General features: G+C 37.4%; 1 protein-coding gene across 3 annotated transcripts; it reads left to right on the top strand.

Annotated features, from left to right (window-relative positions):
- Nucleotides 1-4,897: 4,897 nt before the first annotated feature.
- Nucleotides 4,898-25,415, top strand: TNFSF13B (tumor necrosis factor superfamily member 13b). 3 transcript variants are annotated; one of them, XM_014944236.1, is made up of 7 exons: nucleotides 4,901-5,034; nucleotides 12,829-13,241; nucleotides 13,325-13,430; nucleotides 21,244-21,300; nucleotides 21,612-21,724; nucleotides 21,821-21,971; nucleotides 23,631-25,415. In XM_014944236.1, exons 2-7 carry the CDS (start codon nucleotides 12,915-12,917, stop codon nucleotides 23,741-23,743), a joined length of 867 nt encoding a protein of 288 aa, XP_014799722.1. In that variant the 5' UTR covers nucleotides 4,901-5,034; nucleotides 12,829-12,914; the 3' UTR covers nucleotides 23,744-25,415. The 3 variants fall into 3 exon arrangements, with proteins under 3 accessions (XP_014799723.1, XP_014799722.1, XP_014799721.1); XM_014944235.1 differs by having other exon boundaries at nucleotides 4,901-5,063; XM_014944237.1 differs by lacking the exon at nucleotides 21,244-21,300 and having other exon boundaries at nucleotides 4,898-5,063.
- The last annotated feature ends 356 nt before the right edge of the window (nucleotides 25,416-25,771 follow it).

Here is a 25,771-nt window from a genome sequence, read left to right as displayed (position 1 = left end):
GGTGCCTTGATGGTCATGCCTCCTAAAATTTCTTAAATGGAGTTACAGGTCTTATGTACACATGGGTAATAGTTGTCAGCAGTTTATAGATAGGGTGTTATATCTTCACTTAAATGTGGGGGTTTGGGGTTTTGTTCTGTTTTGTTTGGTTTTTTTTTTGTTTATTAAAGACAGACCAAGCAGAAGTTGCTGCTTTCTCTGGTAAGTATCCTTTGACACACTATTCTGAAGGTTTTCTTAGAGCTGATTGAAATAAGCTGTAGACTTTTTTGGTTCTATAGACCCCAAATCATAGATGGAGCATAGTTTTAATTCTGAGTGAAACAGAAGCTTATGTCCTCGGCCTTCCAGTGGTGGTGTCCTTTGGCAGGGAGGCGGGTGGAGAAGGTAGAGTGGTGGAGTTTGGCTGGGGGGGGGATGTTTATATGGCAGAAGGGTGTTAATAGTCCTTTTTCCCCTAAAATGAGAACGTGAGCTGCGTGCATAGATGGGTTCAGCTACTTCACATTGCTTTAGAATTAAGGTAGAGGGAGAGAAGGAGAAAAAGTGGACAAATACTGCTTTTCTAAAAAGTTGAGGAATGCAAAAAAATAGTTTACTTCTTGAAGGCAATGAAGAGAAAGTAAATGTTTTGGAAGTTGTTGTAGCTTGCCTTTAAATACCATGGTTTTATCATAAAATGTCGATTTCTAAAGTAATGTGACTTTTTACCCCGCTTCCTCCCACTCAAAGACAAACAAAAACTTCAACCCAAAATGCCCCCAGTATTATATGGCACTTACACACAGTTGCTAAGTCAAAGTCAAATTACGGGAATGTGGAGCTGTTCAGAGTGGACGATATCTAAACATGACTTTTGATTATGGAGCTGTATCACTTTGCTATATTGTAGGCAGGGCGTAAAGGTGAAACTTAGCCTGATTTTGCAAGTAATGGATATGAGAAGACACAGTTGTCATCCATGCAGTCTTTATGCTCCATGTGCTTTCTAGCACATATGCACGTTTTTGCTTCTCTGTTAATGGGCTGGGCGCATACACTTGTGAATGAATGTCTGTTGCCATGCTATTTTTCATTGCATTGATTATGAAATCCACTGAAAGAAAGTAGGAAGGAAATTATTTTTTTTATTTTTTTTTAATGCAAAAGTTCCACTGTGCTATCTTTTAAGGGAGGGAAAAGGGGAAGAAACTTGTTTTGACAAGTCAAGACTTGTTTTTATTTTACGGTCTGTGTGATGGAAACCCACAGTTATCTGCTGCTAAAAGCCATTTTCAGACAGTGAACTGCAAGCAACATAGTAGTAACAATTTTCAGTTGCCAAAGGGTGTACTGTGATGCTGTTGCATTTATTCCACTTAATACTATTCTGTATTTTCCCTTTAACAGTTCTCCGTTTGTCTATAGATGTTTCCCAGGTATTTGTCCTGTACGTATAAATTTCTAGTTTGGGAAGAGGAAATTGAGTTATTTTCACAGGTTTGTAAGAAAGCCTCTTGGTTTAAATATGCACATTAAAGGAATTGTCTCTTTTATAAGAGGAACTTTTAAGTTTTGTTTTTTTTTTTTTAAAAAAAAAAAGAAGAAAAGAAAATATAAGAGTGGAGGGGTCAGGAGTTGAACTGGAGCAGCTGTAGCAGTAGAGTCCTTGTAAGGAAGCATTTAGTAAAAGACCTTGTGTGCGCACATGTGTGTGCATGGTTTTAATTAGTGGAAATATTTGAGGCTTCCTGCTAACCCAAGTTTACATTCCCAATATTTGTTTCTGAACTGTGAACTGCAGAGAGCGATAAGCTGTGCTTTCATCTGAAGAAATGTTAACTGGTGTAGCTGCCCTCATGTCCATTTCTCAGGTAAAATTAGAAATAGAGCACAAATACATTTGGTAGGCTACGGACAATCTCTCAGTTGAAGGGCAGATGGATTAACTGGTTATACAAAATATGCATATAAGCATCTCTAAGCTAATCATTCACATAATTTTGGATGTGCACAGTGAAGAATGCAAGGCTGAATTGAGAGTCCAAGGTATGGTCTCTTCTATTAGCAAAAAGATGCAGACATACCTCCATTTGTATTCATCATTCAATTATTGAGAAGTACGTTTTTATTTTTGTTAAAGACAGGTGATTTTGCTAGGGGCACTTCTGCCAAATATAAAATCGGTGCCTCTTGCATGTAGTGGGATCAGCCTGAAGTATCCCATTAAGAATAATTTATGATGCCATCCTGCTTGTATAATTTAGAGTAGAACCCCACAGAACTGTAAATATAGATAGCATATTGAAGTTCTAAATAACACTTGTGTTTCAAATTCAGAAACAGTGATTGAATATATGATGCAAGCTTTTTATTTTATTTTTCTTTAATATATAGTTAAAGCAAAAATGTCTTACAAAATATTCTTAAGTTTTGTAGACAAAGCGTAAATGTTACTGTATATGTGGTAATTGTGGCAAAGTTTTACATTCTCATTCTAGTCTGGTTTTTACAATAAAATTAATTTTACAAAAAACACTTTTCTATTTTTATGTACTGACATATGCAATAAATTGATACATTAAAAGTGCTGTTAATGTCTTGCTCTAGTTTGTGGCCTGTCTTCAGCATGCGTACAGGGGTATTTTTGTATGCATGGTAACTGATCCACCTCAAGGTATCATTTTCAGTTACTTAATAAAACCAGAGCACGTGGAATAGACATCTGCATTGTTAGATGTGGCCTTTATGGAAAGCTATTGCAGCAGGGAAAAATGTACTACAAATATCTATTTCTAAGCTTTGTCACACATCCTCACTTTTGGGAAATGTTAATAAGTAAAACTAATTTGCGGTAGCTCTCCATCACTTTCAACACATTCTGCATTTCAAAACTTCTCTCTTATCTGGGGGACTGAGAGAAGTTCCTCAAATAATATAATTATATGTGACATAATAATAAGGGACACAAATATTATGTCACTTAGAAAATATAGCATATTGTCTAGGTTGGAAGGGACCTTTAAGATCATTGAGTCCAACCATCAACCTAACACTGCCAACTCCACCACTAAACGATATCTTGAAGCACTGCATCTATCTGTCTTTAAATACCTCCAGGGATGGCGATTCCACTGCTTTCCTGGGCAGCCTGTTTCAGTTCTTGACAACCCATTCTCTGAGGATTTTTTTCCTAATATCCAATCTAAACCTCCCCCGGTGTAACTTGAAGCCATAGAATAATGTAAGTGGTACATATTATGATACATACTTGTGATACATATTTTTGTTTCCCACTAGTTTTACCACCTGTTGCTGGTAGTATTTTAAATGTCAATTTTAAATGCTATAATGCCACTGTAGCAGCTTTATAGATAATTCATGTAGCTGCAGTGGGATATTCGGGTTGAAGCAATTCCTACTTTCTTGCAGGGAAACGCATAACTAAAATGATACTGCCTCTGCTCCCATCCTCCATGGTTAGTGTGAAATACCCAGAAAATGAGGATTTACTGCTGTATTTTCTAAAGCTGCAAAGTGTGTGTTCTCTCCTGAACTGCTGCAAGGTTTATAGTTGGATTTTACCTAGGAAAAAGGGGTCAGGGGCATCGTGTTACATTTTGACACTTTATTCAAGATACCTATTAGTTTTGAATAGAAAAAAAAGATATGTCTAATTCTTGAAAAGGAAGCAATGAATGTAAAAAAGCAACTGAGATTTGTGTAGTTTAGGTGAATACTGTCCTTCTTGAATGAAAAGCAGTTTGCTGTCTTGTGAACTGTCACTAAACCTTACTTGTTCAGTGCTACTCTGAAGAATACAAGTCTTGCATTTGCTTTTTCTAATTTGAACATTAATAAGCAGCTGGGCTCAACGTGCAACATAAACTGTGTCCTGGAATCTCTCATGATGTTATATTCATTTGCTAAGTAGATATGGATAGGTTTTCATATCAGATAGTCAAAGGAAAAATACAGTGTTTGAATTTCTCTCAGAATTTGCACGTACTGCTTAAATCATAATAAACATTCATAAGGGCATGTGAACACTTAAACTAAAATGCTAGAAATGAAACCTAAACTGAAGGCAGGGGACTTGCGGTCTGTTACAAAGATCAATTATAGGTAGGTAAGGTTTTGAAAAAATATTGAACCATCGTCTAAACAAAAATTATTTGTTCCTAAGATATTGAACGTGCCTGAGCTTTGAGTCCTTTGTTGGACCCTATTCAGGGTCTTCATTTTAGATTTTTTTCCAGAGTTCTGTCTCTGTCAGAAGATAAAGAAGATAAACAATGTTTTCTGGAAATGTTTTGAAAACCTTAATGTGATTAATTTGTTATGCTTCAGCTCGGGTGGGGGCAGAGTAACTTTCCTATGTCTTAAAAAACAGCAGTTCTTCATTCTCTGAAACACAAAAGAGCTTAAGAACAGATCTGTTTTTATTGTATTAACGGAACGTGATTTAACTCATAGTAACTGAAGGTATAGCCTTTAATAATCTTAACCAATGAGCTGGATAATGCTAAACTGCAAGGTTGCTAACATAAAATGTGTGTTCACATACCAGGTTTGGAGAGATGTTGCCACTAGTTTTGACAAGCAAGTAAGGAACGGATTTTGCTCCTTGAAGAAAGAAACAAGGGAAGTTCTACAGCTGTTTTGCATTATGCTTACATCTGGTGTGGACTAATTATTTACAAAAATTCAAAGGGAAAGGTCAGGCAGAGAATCCTACTCTTTCTGTCCTAGAGAACCCAGGGACAGTGTAGCAATTAGATGCAGTTATTAAGAAATAACGCTGTGATTTGAAAATACTTGTATCCCTGCTCTTTGCCGTCTATTAAAGGTCCACATGCTGTAGGAGCAGAAGAGTGGCCACTCCCACATGGTGGGCCATGGCTCCTTGTTTATTCTGCTACCATACAAATGCATTTTTAGCCCATCTGTGCAAAATCTGTCAAGTTGCATAGTGTGGAAGAGGTGGAGAAATGCAATACTCCGTGTTGCCGGATAGCCAAGCCAGTGAGACTATAAGAGAAGTGAGCTACAGCTGTATGACAGAGCTCCTTTTTCCCCGTGCAGTAAGAAGGAAATGCTATAACATCATGGGGGTGGGGGGAAGGGGAGGATGCTGGCATTAAGATGCTGTAGTATATACATCTTGTGTTCTCTTTTTATATTTTGTGTTACTTATCTTGTGTTTTATATATCTTTATATATCTTGTGCATTACATATCTTGTGTTTTCTTTTTATATTTTATGTATTTGAAACATTTTTTTATATTTCTTGTTGGTTCTGCTGCTTACTTTGACAGACACCTATAATAATTGCTTTTCCTTCCCAGGCCATTTCCTATTGTCTTTGAAAGCACTATAATAACCACGTATAAAGTAATGATGACTGCAATTCAGCTGTATGTTTACTTTGTGTAGTATGCATACTAGATTTGGATCCAAATTGCCTAGATGTCTGGAGAAATAAAGTCTTAGGCAGGAAATAAATCAAGCATGCCATATCTAAATGTGCAGAGACACTCATGTTATCCCAAGCAATTTTGAAATTAGGAGTCAGAGAAGAATACATCTTTTGCTTCAGAAAAATCTTGTAGGACTGTTTTTTCCTTTTAACAAGGTAATATATCAAGTAGCACTGTAACTGTTTGTATAACACATCATTTGCTTGCAAGGTATTCAACAGCTTCCTAAAATTTAAGATAATAGGATATAAGATACAAAGCCACAGAAGCACGATATCCACAAATAAACTGATTTTTGGATCCATATGTGATGCAGGAACTTACCTGGTTTTGCTACTGTACTTGTGCTTACAAGCTGGTGGGGCTCATTGACTGAGATTTAAACTAGGCTCAAAAAGGGAGGGGAACAAGATCAGGCTTGCCTGTGACAAGTGGTGGAATGACATGCCAAGGTTAGAGGGACAGGGTGCTAGCAAGGGCCCACAGCCTGGTGCTCTGAGACATGCTGGCTACACTGAAGCGCTCTTGAAGTCTTCCAGAGATGACAAAGGGCTCCTGAGATAATAAGGGCCAAGAGTGAAACACCAATGAAACACCTCAAAAGAATTAAAGGGTGTTCCTCTAAGAAGGTGACATGGCTGACAACCCAGCTGAAGTGCCTCTACACCAGTGTATGCATGGGCAACAAACAGGAGGAGCTGGAAGCCACTGTGCTGCTAGAAATCTGTGACCGAGTTGCCATTACTGAAACCTGGTGGTAAAATCCCGTGATTGAAGAGTGGCTGTCGGTGGCTACAGGCTGATTAGAAGGGACAGGCAAGGAGGAGTGGAAGCGTTGCTCTCTACATCAAGAAATGGATAGAGTGTGAAGAGCTGTCTGAAGACTATCCACGAGCAGGTTGAAATCTTATGGGTAAGAACTAGAGACTGAGGCAACAAACAACAGGTGTCTACTACAGCCCACCCAATCAAGGGGAGCCTGTTGACAGGCTTATCCTCCCCTCTACTCTGCCCTGGTGAGGCCCCATCTGGAGTACTGTGTCCAGTTCTAGGCTCCCCGGTTCAAGAAGGATAGGGAACTGCTGGAGAGGGTACAGCAGAAGGCTACAAAGGTGATTAGGGGAGTAGAATATCTCTCTTATGAGAAAAGGCTGAGGGACTTGGGTCTTTTTCATCTGGAGAAGAGAAGACAGAGGGAGGATTTGATCAAATACTGAAAGGGTGGGTGTCAAGAAGATGCGACCAGTCTTTTTTCAGTGGTGCCCCTGTGACAGGACAAGAGGAAATGGGCACAAACTTGAACATAAGAAGTTCCATCTAAACATAGAATCATAGAATCATAGAATGGTTTGGGCTGGAAGGGACCTCAAAGATCATCTAGTTCCAACCCCCCTGCCATGGGCAGGGACACCTCCCACTAGAGCAGGTTGCTCAAGGCCACATCCAGCCTGGCCTTGAACACTTCCAGGGATGGGGCATCCACAACTTCCCTGGGCAACCTGTTCCAGTGTCTCACCACCCTCATAGTAAAAAATTTCTTTCTGATATAGATATCTGAATCTTTTTTCTTCCAATTTAAAACCGTTTCCCCTTGTCCTATCATTACCCCTCCTGGCAAAAACATGAGGAGGAACTTTTTGCTTTGATGGTGGAAGAGCACTGGAACAGGCTGCACAGAGAGGTGGTGAAGTCTCCTTCTCTGGAGACATTTAAAACCCTCCTGGACATGTTCCTGTGCAACCTGCTCTAGGTGGACCTGCTTTGGCAGGGGGGTTGGACAAGATGATCTCCAGAGGTCCCTTCTTAATCCCATATCATTCTGTGATTCTGTGACAAAGACTTCTTACTCCAGCTGTTGGAGGTTGAGTGCTCGTAGGTTATCATATTGTTGGGGAACTTCAGCCACCCTGACATCTGTTGGAAAAGTAGTAGAAGACAAGGGAAGAGCTACAGCTGTCATCTATCTGGACTTCAGTAAGGCCTTTGACATGGTCCTCCACAACATCCTTGGAGAACTATGGATTTGACGGATGAATTGTTCAGTGGATGAGAACTTGGTTGGATGGTCACATCCAGAGGACAGTGGTCAAGGGCTCAAATGTCCAGATGAAGATCGGTGACAAGTGATGTCCCTTAGGGGTCTGTACCAGGACCAATACTGTTAATATCTTCATCAATGACATAGCCAGTGGGACTGAGTTCACTCTCAGCAGGTTTGCAGATGACACCAAGCTGAGTGGTGCAGTAGACGTGCCTGAGGGATAGGATGCCATCCAGAGGGGCCTGAACAGGCTCGAGAAGTGGGCCCATGTGAACCTCATGAAGTTCAACAGGGCCAAGTGCAGGGCCCTGCACCTGGATTTGGGCAACCCTCAGTATCAGTAGAGGCTGAGGGATGAAAGGATTGACATCATCTCTGCCGAGAAGGATTTAGGAGTACTAGTAGATGAAAAGTTGGACATAAGCCAACAATGTGCACTCACAGCTCAGAAAGCCAACCACATCCTGGGCTCCATCAAAAGAAGTGTGGCCAGCAGGTCCAGGGAGTTGATTCTGCCCCTCTACTCTGCTCTTGTGAGACCCCACCTGGAGTATTGTGTCCAGCTCTGGGGCCCTTAGCATACAAAAGACATGGGCCTATTGAGGAAGGTCCACAGGAAGGCCACGAAGATGATCAGAGGGCTAGAACACCGCTCCTATGAAGAAAGGCTGAGAGAGTTGGGATCATCCAGCCTGTAGAAGAGAAGGCTCCAGGGCGACCTTGTAGCAGCCTTCCAGTACCTAAATGGAGCTTATGAGAAAGATGGGGACAAACTATTTAGAAAGGCATGTTGTGATAGGTATAATGATTTTAAACTAAAAAAGGGTAGATTTAGACTAGATAGAAGGAAAAAATTTTTTGCAATGAGTGTGGTGGAACACTGGCACAGGTTTCCCAGAGAGGTGGTAGATGTTCCATCCCTGGAAACATTCAAGGTCAGGTTGGATGGGGCTCTGAACAACTTGATCTAGTTGAAGATGTCCCTGCTCATTGCAGAGGGGTTGGACCTTTAAAGGTCATTTCCAACCCAAACTTATCTATCTATGATTCTAAATTGCAGTTAATAGCTGAAAGAACTCATTAAGTGTGCTTGAAGGGAATGTGTACTGTTTCAGAGAGCTAACTATGAATGTGCTTAATACAGATATATATAATAGCAGAAAACTGTCATACAGGATTTATTCTGATCTACTCCAAAATAGTCCATCCATTTTGTCCATCTTCAGAAAAGACGTAAAATTAAATGTGTTTAAAATGGAACCTTTGCTTATTCTTTGTTCCTCTACCTGTTCTGCACTGTCTACTACTGTCTACTACTGTGTAGTAATGCAAGCTATCATGGCCTCTTTCTTTTTGTAGTAACTGCAGGCACAAGTTTCATTTTGTGGCTACTTCAGAAGTATATGAAGTTGGACATTTGCCACTGGAGGCATACTTTTAGTATGGCCATCGATATTTGCCTGGATCTCCGGGTTGCAGCATCTGTACAGCCCCCTTTTTAAAAACAGAACACTTGTTTTTAAGTGAACTTTTACATTTCTTCAGTAACTTGTTTTTTTATCCAAGTCTTCATATTCAAATAATCTGCTTCTCTTTTCTGTGTTAAACTTCATTATGGGATTTTCCTCCCCCTCAAAGATGCTTTTGTGGCTAAAGTACAGAACTGGATTTCAGGAAATCAAGAGTTCAGTTTATGGTTCAACCACAAATTTCCTGTGTGATTGCTTACTCTCTCTGCCTTGGTTTCCCAAGCAGATGTAGTGATGATGTTTTATATATTTGCAGATTAGCAGGGCCCATCTTGATCATTTAATTTGCTACACTGCATAACGGAAATGAAAAAAAAATAATTGCTTGCAGAGATCGCAAGGTTTGTTTCTGCTGTAATATCTTGGAAGGTTTAACCAGCCTTGATTATGTTCAAGAATCCATTTGTCCTCGTGGAACATTCTCACCATTAAGAGTCTTCAGCGGTAATGGGATTTTTTTTATTTTTATTTTGAGTTTTACCTAAAAGTTTGTTCTTTTTCCCAAAAGTTAAGTAAAATTCTTAGACTAGCCAAGGCATTTCTTATTCACTTTCCTTGGCTAAATTAAAGAGGTCCCTTTGTCAGTCAATCTGAGTATTCAACATAACTCATTCTTTGGGTTAAGAAGGCACTAAATGGTTGGATTCACTGCGTGTGCATGCAAAATAGGACCATATTTTCAGAATGCCTTTATTATAAGGGCTTATTGCTATTTGCTTCCAGGGTTAGATGGCCAGGACTAGGTTTCTGCAGTTTAATGTAGTGGCATTTTATTGTCTAGAAATAGTTTGGAAAATGCTGCTTTGAACTGGGCTTGAGGTGGTCACTTGTTGCATGAGTAGCATAGCAGATGTGTCTTGAGCCAGAAACAGTTAATATGGTACAAAGTTTTGCAAAAGGGTTCTCAGGGAAGCTAGCCAGTAGAAGCAGGCTTCTAACCACAAACTGAATACCCTTTTCGTGATGAGTTCTGTAGGCCTCTAATATTCATTCTGGATTTTTGCTTTGAACCCTTTTCACTGTTTTGTTTTGGTAGTCATAGCTACGTGCTAACAGTTTTGTCGATATAAAAGCACGGTTACTGTTACCTCTTATTTTTGACTAAACTTTTGCTCCAGCATATATATCCAAGTATTACACTTCTGTTTCAGCAAGAAAGTTCCAGTGAGAGCTCATGTTCAGCTGAGAGTCAACACCCTGCCATGTCTGCTAATGGAAGGCTAATCTGAGCATTCCTTAGTCCTCTCTCATCATACCTTAGTTTAAAATGCAGAAGAAGCTGCACATGTCATTGCTAGAAGCAGGTTAAGGACTATTCTGCAGCTCTGCCGACAAGAGGAGTCATAAAGACAGTGACAAGCATCGAGGCGCCGACTCCACGCTCTAGGCTTTGCAACTAGCACATTTTGTAGTTTTGGATTTAAGTCAGCTTCTGAGTTTTTACTTTAATGCAACTATTAGTCTGCAGTTTACTGAAGCTTCATTTGACTGTTAAAATGGAAATTGTTTAGCTAAATCTATTTCTAGGCAATTCGTGTTGTTTTTCATGATTGATCTCTCACTGTCATTATTGATTGTTCCGCTATGTGGCTTGTTTCTTTTTGTCATCACAAAAGTTGTCTAAAATTATATTTTCTTTCAAATCACTTGAATGCTTATGAAGCTACAGAACAACACAAGGTTGCAAACAGAGAGATCACTTTGATAATCAGTTGGAAATACCTGTTGAATTTAATCATGTGGGCTGTTCTGATTTTCCTCATCCCTCCTTTGAAATTCTCATTTATCAGAATGATAAGCAAGACAAAGCCAGATATCTTACAGAAGTCCTCTATGTCACCACAATTATTTTGTCAGCCCAAATAATGACCCCATTTAAAGGATGTGTGGAGGCTGGGAACAGCCTACTTTATCCAGAAGTGAATAGAGTGATGCTAATTATATACCTGTCAGTTAATTTCTTATATGTTAATGACCTCAGAGACCTCACTGGCCAATTGTTTCCCAGTATTTCTGGATAGCTAGTTATAGCTTTCATTCTCTCACTTGATTTAATTTTCTTAAATAGTACTTCTTTTCCAACTGTCATTTTATTTTTGGAACACAGTCAGTACTAGACTGGTAATGTTCCGATGTCTAGTGATACTTCAAGGCATGTCTGCTTAGTTCTAATAATTGCTTATTCTGTTCCAAAAAAATCTGCCTTAGTTCATCTGAAATTTCCTTCAAAACACAGCCCCATTTACAGCTAAACTTAGCCTTGAAAATAGGTACAGAAACAGTATGGTATTCTGCTCTTATTTCTCCCTGCACTCATTTCTGTATCATTTCTCACAATATGTACATGCCTTCTAGGGGCATGTTAAGGTATGTGGTATAGTTTTTTTTCTGCTGCATTTAGCAAAAGAATTACTTGTTTGTGCAGGATATTAGGCAGTTGCTAGAGGTGGCAAAATAAGGAAACGAGTACCTTGCATCACAAGAGAAGAAGATAAAGCTTATAATAAACCTCAATTTCTCATACTCTTAAGAAACAGAAGTGGGAGAAGCTACAGAAGTTGTTACTCTGTTGTTGCTCCTCCTTTCTCCTTCCCAACGGAATCAACATGGTTTGAACTACTCTGACAACTGTTACCATCAGGGTTCATTACACAGTACTCTGACAGACCTGTAGAAGTTAGCTCTCTTGCAAAGATAAAACTTTACCTACAAGCTAAAAAAATTTAGATTCCAGTGGGGAGGCTGACCTGTTTGATTTTGGTCCAAATTGTGATGCTTTTCAAACTTTTTTTTCTGTCCCAGACAACTGAAACTTTTAACAAAGGAGTAAAACTTTAGTTTTGTGTGAGAAGACAATAAAAAAACATATGAACATGTCTGGATTATTTAGCTAACTGCAGAGAAGGAATTCCTAATGCAGGGTTTTAAGATTTGAAAGAACTAATAAAATCTTAAAAAAGATTACCTTAAGCCAGACACTCAGGATTCACCTGAAAAACTTAAGTAAACTTTACATTTTGGGTTTTTTATAAAAAAGCACCTCTAAATCTTATTTTCCTTCTGTACCCCTCTGCCCTTTTCTCTTTCTGTTCTTATTTTCCCCTCTCTTATTTTTTCCCATCCTCTTCATACAGCAGCTTCATACAGTTGAGAGACCAGTAATTTGTTACTCATACCTGGGAATATCTTTCACTATAGTGTTTAGGAAATCACAAAAATTTTTGTTTGAATAGGTCACCTCTGTAGGCATACAGGCAGTTTAAAAAAAAACTATTCATGCGTTAAAAAAACGTATTCAAAGGTTTGAATAGCACCGTTCTGTAGGCATATAGGCATTTTAGATATGAATATATATACACTAATGTATATATATAATATATATATGCAGTATATCTATGTACCTACAGATACACAGAGGTGCATACATAATCATATGTGTGTGTCCTTTAAGTAGCACTGGATGATATGCTGCCAGGAAACTTTACATTATTTCTGCTCTTCTAGATAAGGCTCTAAATTACCAGTGGTACCGGCTCCGCCTAAATTTAAAGATAGTGGGAAACGGTAATAGCAAGTTGCCACAAAAATAAATAGTTGAAAATGAAAGGAGGAAGGTGGATTGAGCAAGCAGCTCATGAGAAAGTATTCATTTCCAAAATGCAGCACAGAAAGAAGAAAACTAAACGGAGACCTAATCTTAGACGTTCACTCTGTACCTTAAGTTTAATGGTTCTATCAACGGCTTCATATGACAGGAAATGATCTGGGCGTTTTGTTCACTTATTCTGGATGCCCTTAGTTTCAGAGAGCAACTGGTAACATGGATTGCACCTCGGAAGGGGACAGCTGAACTCTCCCTCCGGCTTTAGTGAGGAAAGAACAGCGATGAAATCCGTGGAGTGTGTGCACGTCATCCAACAGAAGGATACCGCCTCCTCTCCCTCTTCCCCCCCTGGTGCTGCTTCAGGCACCACGGGACTTTTTTCTGTCACATTCCTGTGGCTTGCAATGCTCCTGTCCTCTTGTCTTGCAGCAGTGTCTCTTTACCATGTTATCACCCTGAAAACAGAACTAGAAGCTCTGCGCAGCGAGCTGCTCTACAGGGTCCAGGCAAGGTCTCTGCTAGACCGGCCACCCGTGTTCCCTGACGAAAATAAAGCAGGTACCCCCGTTTCTTCCTTCCTGCAAGTGTCTGCAGCTGGTGCCAGGCAGGTAAGCTGGGGGGATGGGGTTTGGCTTCCAGGGGATGAGCAAATTTGAGGCTGATTTCACTGACTGCTGCTTCTCCCTGTTAGGAGAACAGCCTTCCTGGTCCTGGCCCAGCTGAAGGCTTCCAAAAGGAAATCTGGAATGGGAGCAGAAACAGGGGGAGAAGGTCTATTGTCCACACAGAAGAAACAGGTAAATAACACCTGGTGGAGCGGGTTGGGATGCAGCAGTTGGATACTGTCTTGAGAAAAGCAGCAGTGCTTGACTTGTATCTTCTCCTGTCAGCTGCTCCGTGTTCCCAGAGCCCATTAAGGTTTTTACAGTTATTGCTGAATGAATAGTGTTAACTTTAGGCATATTCTCTTAATGGTTACCATACTGCTTAATGTACCAGATATTCATACTCTCTGCAAGTTGAACTTTGAACGTTAGATCCCAGATCTGCTTCTTGTACTGGAGGTATTTCTTGATGATGCGGTAGAGTTGAGTAAGGCAACTTGAAATCGGTCAGACTGTAAATTGCTCAATTCTAAACCCATCAGCCTCAGCTCACGGTAATGCCTAACTTGTGTCCCTCTGATCAATAGTGTGGAGGAAAGCTATTATTAAAAATGCCAAGTCATTTTGCTGGGAAATATGCTAATCCTAAAAGAGAGAAGTAACAAGAAAGCTCCTTAACTACAGGGAAGTAGAAGCTTTCAAACAGAAAGGCTGGCTTGTACCTGTCCAAAGAGGCACACTACAAGGAATTCATAAGTTTAGCATCACTTCTGCATTAAAATAATCTATGAATATTATTAGCAAAAGAAATAAAGACATGCCCACCCAGTAAGTTTTTTTCTATCATGGCCTTTTTAAAAGGTGCTGCAGAGAATACTGAAGACTGTGCTCCATAAAAGACCTCTGATGCATATTGTAATGTTGGAATATTAATGGAATATATTTGTTTCCTTTGGAAAAAAAATGCCTACATTTTTTTCTTTTTCTCTTTCCAAACACAATGATGCCTAATAGGGGGAAATATATAATTTTGTGATAACAATTTGCATACATACTCTAATTGCACTGTGTAACTAAAAATGTTCCTGAGTTGCTAAATCAGTTCAGTCCTCTTATGTATACTTTTAGATTGTTTTAACTGATGACAGCTGATATCTTAAATTATTAATAGATGAAGTTGAAATGGAGTACTTTGTAGTAAAGTCTAAATCAAACTTTGCTTAAAATGTGCTTTTGAGTGACCAATTAATGTGAAATGTATTTCACTTAAGCTTCAGCAAGGTAAATGAAATATAAGTTCCAGAGTATAATCACTCTACTTATCTCCAGTGTTCTCAAAAGAAAATATTATTTTAGGACATCACCCAAAATCCATAGGTTTAAATGGGATTTATTCTATTTCATTAGTAATCTTTGGTTCAGGGTCTTGGCTAAGAGAGATTTCACAAACAGGGCCAACGAGAAGATTGCTTAAATTCTATTTCTTGTATCCTGTTTCCTACCACGGGAACCACAGAGCTTCCCTGCTCTCCCCACCCTAGCATCTCTCAAATAAAATCTAGTGATCTAAAGCACAAGTATCATAAAAAGCAAATGTTATAGCATCAATATTCTGCAAGTTATCCAGTTCCCTTCACAGTAGTTTTCATCTTTTTTCTTATTGCTATTTGAGGGTTTAGAGAGGAGAGGAGGGTTTTGGGCTCATCAGCTGTGCTTCTGGCAGACTTGAGATTCTTCTCATCAGGTAGCCACCTCTGATTATACCTATTTACCTTTATGCATGTAGAATTCTAATTAGACTACTTATTTCTGTAAGCTTTTTTAAAAAGATACAGCTGGCTTTAAAATTCTTTAGGATGGATGACAGAAAGCACACAATACAAACGTTCATTTAAAAGGGAAAAACTATGTAGGCTGACCTGCTACAAAACTGTTTTCTAACTTGGCCATCATATTTTTGTATATAAAAAAAAGAAAAAAGATGTAAATTACAAAGGGAAAAACTATGTAGGCTGACCTGCTAAAAACTGTTTTTGTATATATTTTTGTATATAAAAAAAAAAGAAAAAAAGATGTAAATTATAAATCTTGCATTTATATAAAAGGTCATATGTTAGACAGGGTTACCTTTCTGCCTGCTCTAATTACAACAAATTAAGTCTGTCAGAGTGCAGTAAGATGCTACATTTTCTCAGATCAGATTTTGCTCATCCATGCCCCACTGACCATGAACTTACTAGTCAATGTTAAATTTTTTTTTAGAAGAGTGAAATAAGAGTATGGTGTTGTTCATGGTGCTGAATCTTCTCTGTTACTTGGTCATATACACAGAATTACTAGCCATGAATTTTGATTTTCTCACATCCATTTCTGGGTACTGGAATCCCAGCAGCCTCCAAATCATCCTGCAGATACACTGCACTCAATCCGGTACAATGGCAGATAAATTAGGGTACTGAGTGAAGTTCCTTGTTCTTGTCCTATTTCTGTTTGCTTCAACGATGTCTCAAAGTAGTCTGGTTTCTTGCCTAATTGTTGACCCATAATTTCACTTTAATATGGACCAATTCTTTAGAAAGTGAATACTGGACAATGTCACTGATAAATAATTGCTTCTCTTGTGCTTAATCAGAGACCAGAAGTGAAATATAAACCCATTATTTTGTTTATAAATAAAGTTGTGGTTCCATTCCATTTTTTTTAAGGTTTATTAAATACCAGAAATGGATCTCCCATGATTCTTTTTATGCCCAGCACAGCCCTTCTTGAATGTACAGAATTTCCATATTTTATGTTTTTTTTTTTTTCTATTTGCTTGATGTTGTGTACATAAAATTCTAATTTGTGGCCACTTTTAATTAAAATGACAATTGAAGGAAACTGAATCTAACACAATGTTGTTCTTTCATATTTTTATGGGGTATGCATTTGTCTGTGTTCATGCATAAAACTATTAGTCATCACTAGTTGTACATTTTGTGTCTTGAGAAAATTTCCAGCTCAAGTAGGTTGAAGAGGTAGGTTTTAAGCGTCAATTCCAAACAAAGCTATACAGTTAGCAGTCAGAACCAGAGTTCTCAATACAATGAGTAGGAGTTAATGGGTGATTTTGAAAGGTACATATTATTAATATGCAGGCAGACAGATCATCTAACTGCTTCTGGCAAATGTCATGTCAGGACACATAAGAACAGATATAATTTTTATTATTTGTTTTTCTTTTATAAGTTTCTTTCTGTAGAGGAAAATCACTACACAACAAAAACTTCTGAACTTTATACCCTATTCACAATTATTGTTTGCCTTGACTGTGTGTTTCTTTCTAAGCTGTATGTGCTCTTGAGTTCTGGAACAAGATACAGATTCCATTACCTAAGTGAGTTCAATATATACTCTGTGCCTGATTCCAGTCATTATTGTGGGATTCTGATTCCCATAGATGACTAGGTAGGTGAGCATCAGGTCTTCAATAAACTCAAATTCAGGCGACGTTATGCTGTGATCAGATTGGAGCATCCATGGACAATATTTACTTTGGTGTACTGAGGTTATCCATCTCAATCAGTCTGATTGCATGTATAGAAGGAACTTAGGAGAAATTCTAAGTGATTGCACAAAGCAGTGAGGCAGGCTAGCTTGGCTTGTGACTTGGCAATTCTTTTTACTAGTGCTTCCCAGGTTCTACCCCAATATCAGTTCTGTCTACAGGAAATAACTATTGTCATGTAGCTGGGTCTGTAAGCTGTGAGAATTTTGCCATTGTTCTTGATATGATTGCCTTACTGGTAAATTGCTACATTTTTTCATTAGAAGTGTTTTGACTCTATGTTGTTTTAGATCTCTGTGAGAGAGGGATAGCAAGAACTTTTACAAGTGGAACTTGACTATAGCAATCTTTAAATCAAGAAACCTAACATTTTGTTATTAATCTAAAGAAATGCCACATATAAAATTCCCTCACCAAACATTCAAAATACTTTTTATTTTGTTGTTTGAAGAGCGGAAATATAAGAGTTCTCTTAATAATAATTAAAAAAAGCCTACTTCTTGAAAAGATATGTTATTCTTTTTTGTTTCTGCTGACAGCAGTCTAACTTAGAAGGAAGTAGTCCCTTCTATGTGAAAGGACAGAAAATGACTTGATGCAATGCCTGTAGTTTTACGTGAAGATTCCACTGACTGAGTGAATGACTCAGTGTGTTGTATTATGCAGAACACTGTGCAATCAAAAATACATAAAATAGGCTCTAATTTTTATAAACAATATTCTGCTTTATACTGTATAATAGAAGCATTCTTAATTCTTAGTAAATGATTTCCTTGTTATTCTCATTGTAACATGTTAGTGGTAAATCTGTTGTCAAAATAATGCTACCAATACTTTGAACATATTTATTAGATCTGAGTCACATCTGTAACTATGACCAAGCCATTTTAATGCAGAGACTGATTTAATCCACAACTGATGCCGTAGAAAGACTTCTTAATTAAAAAGTAACAAATTTATAGTCCATAAAAATACACAAGCAAAAACTAAAATATGTTCTCTTCTGATAAGAATTGCAGAAGTTAAAGGAAGAAGAACTGCAAATTGGTCAAGAATATGCATATAATTTATAAAATGAATTATCTAGCGTTTAAGTATGTTTCAGGAAGTATATAGAGAACACATCTAGGCCAAAGAAGGAACCTAAACCAGTAGGTCTGTTTTGTAAAGTTCAGGGGTTTTACTTGTTTTTATTTCAGCAAAAAATGAGATAGAGGTCTCAGGCTTCAAATATAAAACCATTAAAATGTATGCATGAGTTCACAGGTAACAAAGTGAAATTTTGTTTGGATATATTATAAAGTTAGATTGCAAAATATCAGAATGATTATGGAAGTTAAATAATACAAAAACGTGCATGGGAGGGCAAATTTGATTTTATCAATATCAGGTCTTAAATTATGCAGTTATACACAAGGCTGTATTCCTATCCTGCTGCAAAAGCTAGCTTTTTTTTTTTAATTTGTGGTTACATTGCTCAACTGGTGGAGAACATGTCCCTTCATGTGCTGGATGTGGTTTATAAAGGCATCTGGAGTCAGTAAATTCTTCAGAATTGGCTGTTCTGTTCATGGAAGAAGACAAACTCTGAAATGTTCTTCTCCCCACCCATTCCCCACAGAGTGGTTAAAATCAGAAAAAAAGATGCTTGTCAAAGCAAAGATTTTATATGAAGTTACAAGAAGATAAGGCACACTTTGTTGTTCTAGATGCTCTCTGTTTTATACAGCTAGACTTCATGGTAACAGTCTAGAACCTACACATTTTTAACATGTATTTTAATAACCCTGTATTCTGCTTGCATTATTAATTATTCAAAAATCCTTTACACTACAAAGCTGATGATCAGATTTGATTTACACTAGACTGAAAGACATTCAGGTAGAACTTTTGATTTATTCTGCTCAGTACTGATAGTAACTATTCAACCAATATTTTGTAATGTATATATTCTTGATATTGTACTTCAGGTAAGATTTGGGTCCTTCTTGGAATAGAATTGCTGACATTTCTTAACAATGTTAAGAAAATCTCTGTTAATTTACCAAGAAAATATACTCTGTGTATCCATATCTTCTCATTAATAATAGTCGTGTTGATTCTGAATTTGTTTCAATGAATTACTTAATTTTAAGCATGTATGTAGTTCCACTGAGGTCAAAATGAAGTATTTGTATATACTGGAAATAGTTATGTGTCAGCCTTGGATTCTGAACATTTTTTTGAAGCATGTTGTTGTTCAACCCTTCAAATGCTATTTTAGATATAATTTGTCCTTTGCGGCTTTAGGTAAAAAGGCCACTGTACTAGTTCCTGTTCTCTTTATTGTCATGAATTACACTGCATCCATATTTCCTTGTGAAAAACAAGTTTACTGTATTCTGTGGAGCTTCATTTCTATCTGCATAGACTAAAAAAAAAAAAAAAAAAAGAGACAATGAGATTTTTTTTTTAAGAATATATGTAGATTTGATATCTGTAGAGTAAAGCAGAGTTGGTATGTGGTTTAAAAAGATGGAAAATATCTCAGACTGTACTGAACTTGCTGATTTTAATTACTGTGTAGCAGTTCTCAGCAATGACCAGTATTTCAATGCTGCAAACAACTGAAACATAAAGCCAGACTTGCAAACTGTGCAACTGTATAGTTTAGATCAAGTTTGTAGAGCAGGTTTAACAAGAGTTGCTAAAGTAGCCATAGCTTTCACAGTTTCTGGATACTACTTGTTGATACCCAGCTGGATAACAGCTGGTTAGTGTGAATCATTACAAATCTCTTATTGCTTGGTTAGTGGAAAATCCAGTGGTCACATTGGTAAGTTCTCCTGAAAGCTGAAATGATTTTATGAATAAAACGATTTTTATTCTGATTTTTTTTGGAGGCTTCTTTTTCAGAAAATTCTGTCACTCACAAGTGTGATAGAAAAATGACCTAAGTATAATATTTTTTTCAATTTTTTTATTGGCTAGTTGTTTCTGTTGCTTATCAGAAGGCAGGGAATTCAGATGCCTTGAAATCCTTGGTTTGAAAATCTATAGATTTTGGCACAGTACTGGTGAGCATTGCTAGACCTCAAGGACACGTTCCAGTATAGGAGATGGGAGCTGGCAGGACAGCATTCCCACTAACATAAGTAAGGCCCACAGGCTGTGCTATCATTGTGACATTGGAGTGTTCCCAGACGTACGTTTGGATCTTTGCCACTGCCAGTTGGCACCACTGAGTGCCACTGAGCATTCAGAACTCTTTCGGTAGTTTCAGGCAGGTCTCCTTGGAAAGGAGACTCACAGAGAGAGCCTGCTTTCTGCTCAAATCTTCTCACTACCTGCCTCGCAGCGAGACATTTGTACTGGTGAGCACTTGGTTGCAGGCATGGGTACCACTGGCAGATGTAGAAATAGGATCTCATGGAGTAGGGCACCTCCCATTATAGCAAGAGTGGCCAAATCTTACCCACAGCCTCTTACCTGAAAAGAGGTGAACAAAAACAGTATCTTGGCACTCTACAGCAGAATTTTCTTCTCTTGACTCTTATTAAATCCATTTGGTTTCTGCCAAGTTCAGTAAATGTTAGGATGCGGTTTTGCAATCTTCAAAGAACCATATGTTTTCATTAAAATTTGCTCTATCCTTTTTTTCTTTCGTTCTGTTCCCTGACATCTATGCTTAAGCAGATTTTGTTTTTAAAAAGCTCTTTGTTTCACTTGCAAGCCTATATTTTAACATACCACAATATTTTTCGCTGATCAAACCCCTAGTTACTCATTAGTGTCACCAGTCTTTACAGTTTTGAGTAATGCACCAGTTTTGAGAGGTACTAAGCTATTTGTTATGTGTGCATAAATTTGCTAACACTCATCTCTGTATCTTCCCTCAGTATAAGTTGATTGAGTGTGGGTATCTGAAAACATCCTGAAAGTACATATATATATGGATTTTGATAATTTCTTTTGAAAGTACCATTTAACCAGTATATATGACTAATACTTTACAGCAATTATGACTGGAAAGTGGTTTCTTTAAAAAATGTTGTAAACATCATTCGAAAATCTCATATCTGTCACAGCTGTCAGGGTGAACTTTTGCTTAGAAAATTAACAAAGCTGACTGATCTGGTGATTCCTAGCTCACTTGTCTTACCGCTACATTTTTCAATTATATTAGGACCAGAGATTTCAAAAAGCAAGTATTACTTGTGCTACTACCTGAAGCCTCCTGCTTAGCTGCGTGATCTCTGAAAGTTATCTAATACATGTTGCAGTGTGAATTTTGTTTTGGCCCATTCAAGTAAGATCTGTGTTAAAATCAGTAGATTATGTTTTCAAATAAGTGGTGAGACCAGGACAAGATTTTTTTTCATGTCCTTCTTTCTTTTTTTTAAAAAGTAGTTTCAAAAGCTTACTCTATTCTCTTACTGGTTTATGTTTCTTTGATTTCAAAATGCTTTCACTCTGCAGTGCTGCAGGCCTGCTTGCAACTGATCGCTGACAGCAAAAGTGATATCCAACAGAAAGGTAAGAATATGTTCCATGACTTACAGCTAACTATTCCATGTATTAACTCTGCCATCCAGTTCTATTTAACTTCAAAGCAGTAACTGAGTTACGTTGCTGAATAAAATAAAATAAAATAAAATAAAATAAAATAAAATAAAAATCTCTGCATCTGGACAGCTCTTGCAAGTATCCTCTTTTCAGTGGGGAAATCCAGCTAGTGAGACTGGAAGTCTTGACTAGAAGCCAACTTCACTAAATTTTTTTTGTCAGATGAAAATGAAGAAAGTAACTTTTCTTTCTGATTACCTAAAAATTATTGTTTCTTTTAGATGATTCAAGCATTGTCCCTTGGCTTCTAAGCTTTAAACGTGGAACAGCTCTGGAAGAACAAGGAAATAAAATAGTGATCAAAGAAACAGGATATTTTTTCATATATGGTCAGGTGAGAAAACTCAATTCTCTCCAGCATCTGACTTCTTAAAGGATATTTAAGGTCTCCATACAATATGTTTGAAGTCTGCACCTCTTCATTCTGTAGGTTTTATATACAGATACAACATTTGCTATGGGACATCTAATCCAGAGGAAGAAGGCCCACGTGTTTGGTGATGATCTCAGCTTGGTGACATTGTTTCGTTGCATCCAAAACATGCCACAGTCTTATCCAAATAATTCTTGCTATACTGCTGGTAAGCATCTAGGTTTCCTTTTCTTTGTTTGCAGATAACTGTATCAAATAAACTCTGTAGTGTTGGGCGATCAAGTATTGTGGCAATTGTAAACAAAAAGAACTGCATTCTTGGATCTTGTAATTGAAAATTGGCAGTTGGAGGATATGCGTCTAACTTAGGTGATCTGAACAACTTCCCTCTCTCCATTGACTATATAATATGATTAAATACTTCAGTGTTTTTTATTAGATGTCTGAAGAAGACAAAGGGAGTACATACTGTCCTTATTGAAGAACCCAGTTTAACTTAGGGGTTGAATTCCACATTTAGTTATCCTAATAAAATATTTAGAAGTTATATTCTGCTTTAAAACATCATATATGAATTTTAGCCACCTAATTTTTGCATATCTTACTGTGGGATTTCCAAAGATATTTGCTATCAGCTTAGGTCTCTACTCCTTGTAATGGCTATGGCAGTTTTACTCTTTGGTTAGATGAAAAAAAGTAAATTCATATCAAGAATTCACTCCAACTGCACAAACATCACAAGAAAGACAAATTAAAATATTTAATGCAGTCCAGCAGGCTCAATGCTCAATATAGATGTGTATTCCTGCAGTAGGATTTAAGGAATTATTACCAAGGCCTACTAAATTTCATTTGGTAGCTCTTATCTATCTGTCTTTCCTCCTTAATAGTGGATTTGAGACTATTCTCTTTTGCTATTTTCCAGCAAGATCTGTGTGAATTTTTCAATGCCTTCTAAAAAAGTTGGGAACATTGAGCCATGGATTTGAGTGTTGGCAAGTAATAGCATTAAACAAATGGGATGGGGAAGAAGGCTAATTCTTTTTCTAAATAAAAATAAATTAGCTACTTCCTCCTGGTAATTAAGGCTGTCCAAACACTTTCTTTAACTTTCTGCCCCTCCACCCACACATTCTGGCATCATAACCACCTTCAATTTCATCTATCCTCTTATTTCACCCTTGTATTACTCCCAGGCTTTCTTAACTGGAGTCTCTACTCCATCCAGCCACTTCACAGTTCCTGCTTCCCAAATTCCCACCCTTCTGCTTTCACTGGAAAACTAAATCTCACTGCAATGTCTCATGCTGTTGAGCCTGTGTCGCAGCAGATGTTAGATGTGCTCTCAGCTCAGTGACTGGAACTGGCAGGCGAGGTGCTTTCAGTTACCACGTCAGCTGATGTGTGGCTGGCAGAAAGCAGACTTCTGTGCTCTGCAGTTGCAGTGGATCAGCTGATGTCTGGTAACTTCATTTGTTTGGCAAAGTTCATGAGATGTCCTCCAGAAGTGTGGGAACAGAATGGTCTAGGACCAGCAATACCCAATGCTGACCTTGACTGTCACATCACCATAACATGAGGAATCTGGGTACAACACTGTTAGGAATTTTTGCAGTGTTTGCTAAGGTAAACTGTGTGGAAAGTGGCTGAGTGTGGAGTGGAAAGTAGGTCCAGCACCACAGAGGACATTGTCAGCTTTGGATAGGCTGCAGTTTACAAGATTGTGCCTATAGATAAAAAAGCACTCCTCACAAGAAACAAGCCATGCTCATATTTGTAAGATGACGTGTAATGACTTTTTAAATACAGTTCATGAAAAGAATGTATTTGAAATATTCACTTAAAGATATTTCTAATCTTTTGCCAGGCATTGCAAAATTAGAAGAAGGGGATGAACTTCAACTTACAATACCACGAAGAAGGGCCAAAATATCCTTGGATGGAGATGGTACATTTTTTGGTGCAGTTAGACTCCTCTGAAGCCCTTCATTACTGTTATTATGCTTAACACAGTTTTCTTCTTTTCCTATGCCTTTGTCATAAAAATATTGAATTGTAATAAAGTTGCCAATTCAGTCTCTCCCCATCTGCCACCAGCTTCTGAGAAATTTTCTTCTGTTTAATAAGCAAACCCAAAACAGGAAACACACCAGATATACTTGTGAGATATAACCATCATGTGATTATCATAACGCAAATGTATTTTAGACAATAGGAGACTGTACATAACAACTGTAAAGCAATAGTTTTTTGGCTTTGAAATAATTTCTTGACCATAAGGTAAATTAAAGAAAGAGTTGACTATGAAGGGTAGCATAAACAGGACCATTGACTATCAAATTATCATTCATAATTGAAAAGGAAAACTAAAACACAAGTACATCTTAAATTTACTTTTTTTCATCAATAAAATAGTTGAAGTATAAACTATTGGGAGGAAACATTCAACAGGTTCCTCATCAGAGAATGGAGGTGTCAGGTGGGTTCTGGTTTTTTGTTTTTGTTTTTCCTTTGACACCAAGATTTGGGGAAAGAAAAAGTCTAAATGTGTGGGATAATGAAAAGTCTAAATGCGTGGGACAATGAAAACAAACTCCTCAGAAATATACAGAATAGTAGCCACTGACTTGCTTCTTCCCTGTGCACAAAAGGTGTATAAATTACTAAGATCTATTAGTATTTACTAATTATAATTAATTTTACTGGGAAAAGGTCATATATGTAAGATGCTTCAACAGCTCAATCTTCAAAGCATTGTTACTCCTCAAGGAATATGTGTATACTTCTATGTATGCAAGGCAGGGACAGAAAGAAACATGGTGAGATTAGACACAATGCAGTAAGTGGAATTAAATTTCTGGCTTCATAATTTCTGCAGTCTTATATAGATGTTGTGTATATATATGTTTATGTATATATATGAAAGTATGTACATACACATATATAAGCTTTTGACATTTGGGCATAGAATTTTATCTTCTTTTGAATAGTTTATCCAATGGAAATATTACTGCATATATATTATTTGTATTTTTCTTGCTTTTTGCCACAATCCATTCAATGCAATATAGTAAAAAGAAAGATCCAATAAACCTGGAAGCAGCCATAGAACTAAGAAAATACGTTTGTATCTCAGAAATCTGGGCTCAATTCCTAGGACAACTACAGGCTTTTCTGCAGTTTTGAATGCTGTTTTACAAAAAAAAAGTCAGACCTGTAGAAAGATGAAACAGATTTCCCTTTTTGTTTTCTTTTGTCTTTCTGCTTTGTTCAGTAGATAAGATTTATGTCTTTTCTGCCCCAAGAATCCATGTGTATTCTGTGGTCAAGGTAATAGCATGGTAATACTGTGTTAATACTGTGGTCAAGACTTCTAGGAGCTATTGTAATACTAACATTAAATACTTATTCCACTGATCTTCAAAGAAGTATTGAAGTGCACTAGAATAGAAAAAATAACGAAGCCCACAGTAATGAACTGTACTTAATTTGAAAATATTTTTTAGAGGTTGAGAATTGTGTCATTAACTCGTTTGGTAAAGGAAAGATGCCTTGTATGTTGCAGTCACCTCATCTGTTTTTATAAATTGTGCGGATCTAATTGTGTTCTCATGGTGACAGACAATAAATAAAACACATTTGGAGCTAAGAATTATGGACTATGGTAAACTAATGAAACAATTAATTCAACTTCTCTGGGCTTCAGGAAGACACTTCAGCAATAAGCATACGTGCATTGGTTTAACACACTGGGATCTTTATGAGGCTTAACTACAGTTTCAAAATGTCTGGAAGTCCATCTTATAAAAATTCATTTATTTATGTGTCCTGGAGACAAAACTGGTGCTGCTACTTTGTCTTCTTCTTTTCTCTTCTTCTTCTTCTGATCATCATCATCGTTATTATTATTATTTAACTTTGATGTGCTAAGTTTTATTGGCATCTGCAAAGGTGTAGCTTTGATATAAAGACACAGTGTAATATTTTAAACAAACAGCACATAACAAA

Source organism: Calidris pugnax, unplaced genomic scaffold (assembly GCF_001431845.1).
Source record: "Calidris pugnax isolate Ruff unplaced genomic scaffold, ASM143184v1 scaffold69, whole genome shotgun sequence".
Classification (NCBI taxonomy): Eukaryota; Metazoa; Chordata; class Aves; order Charadriiformes; family Scolopacidae; genus Calidris; species Calidris pugnax.
The sequence above is the reverse complement of the archived record's forward strand: the minus strand, read 5'-3'. Positions and strand labels throughout refer to the sequence as shown.

Coding starts and splice junctions, on each gene's coding strand:
- TNFSF13B (XM_014944236.1), top strand. CDS start 12,915: ATGAAATCCGTGGAGTGTGTGCACGTCATCCAACAGAAGGATACCGCC. Junction 21,301..21,611: donor AAGTGATATCCAACAGAAAG/GTAAGAATATGT, acceptor TGTTTCTTTTAG/ATGATTCAAGCATTGTCCCT. Junction 21,972..23,630: donor TAATTCTTGCTATACTGCTG/GTAAGCATCTAG, acceptor ATCTTTTGCCAG/GCATTGCAAAATTAGAAGAA.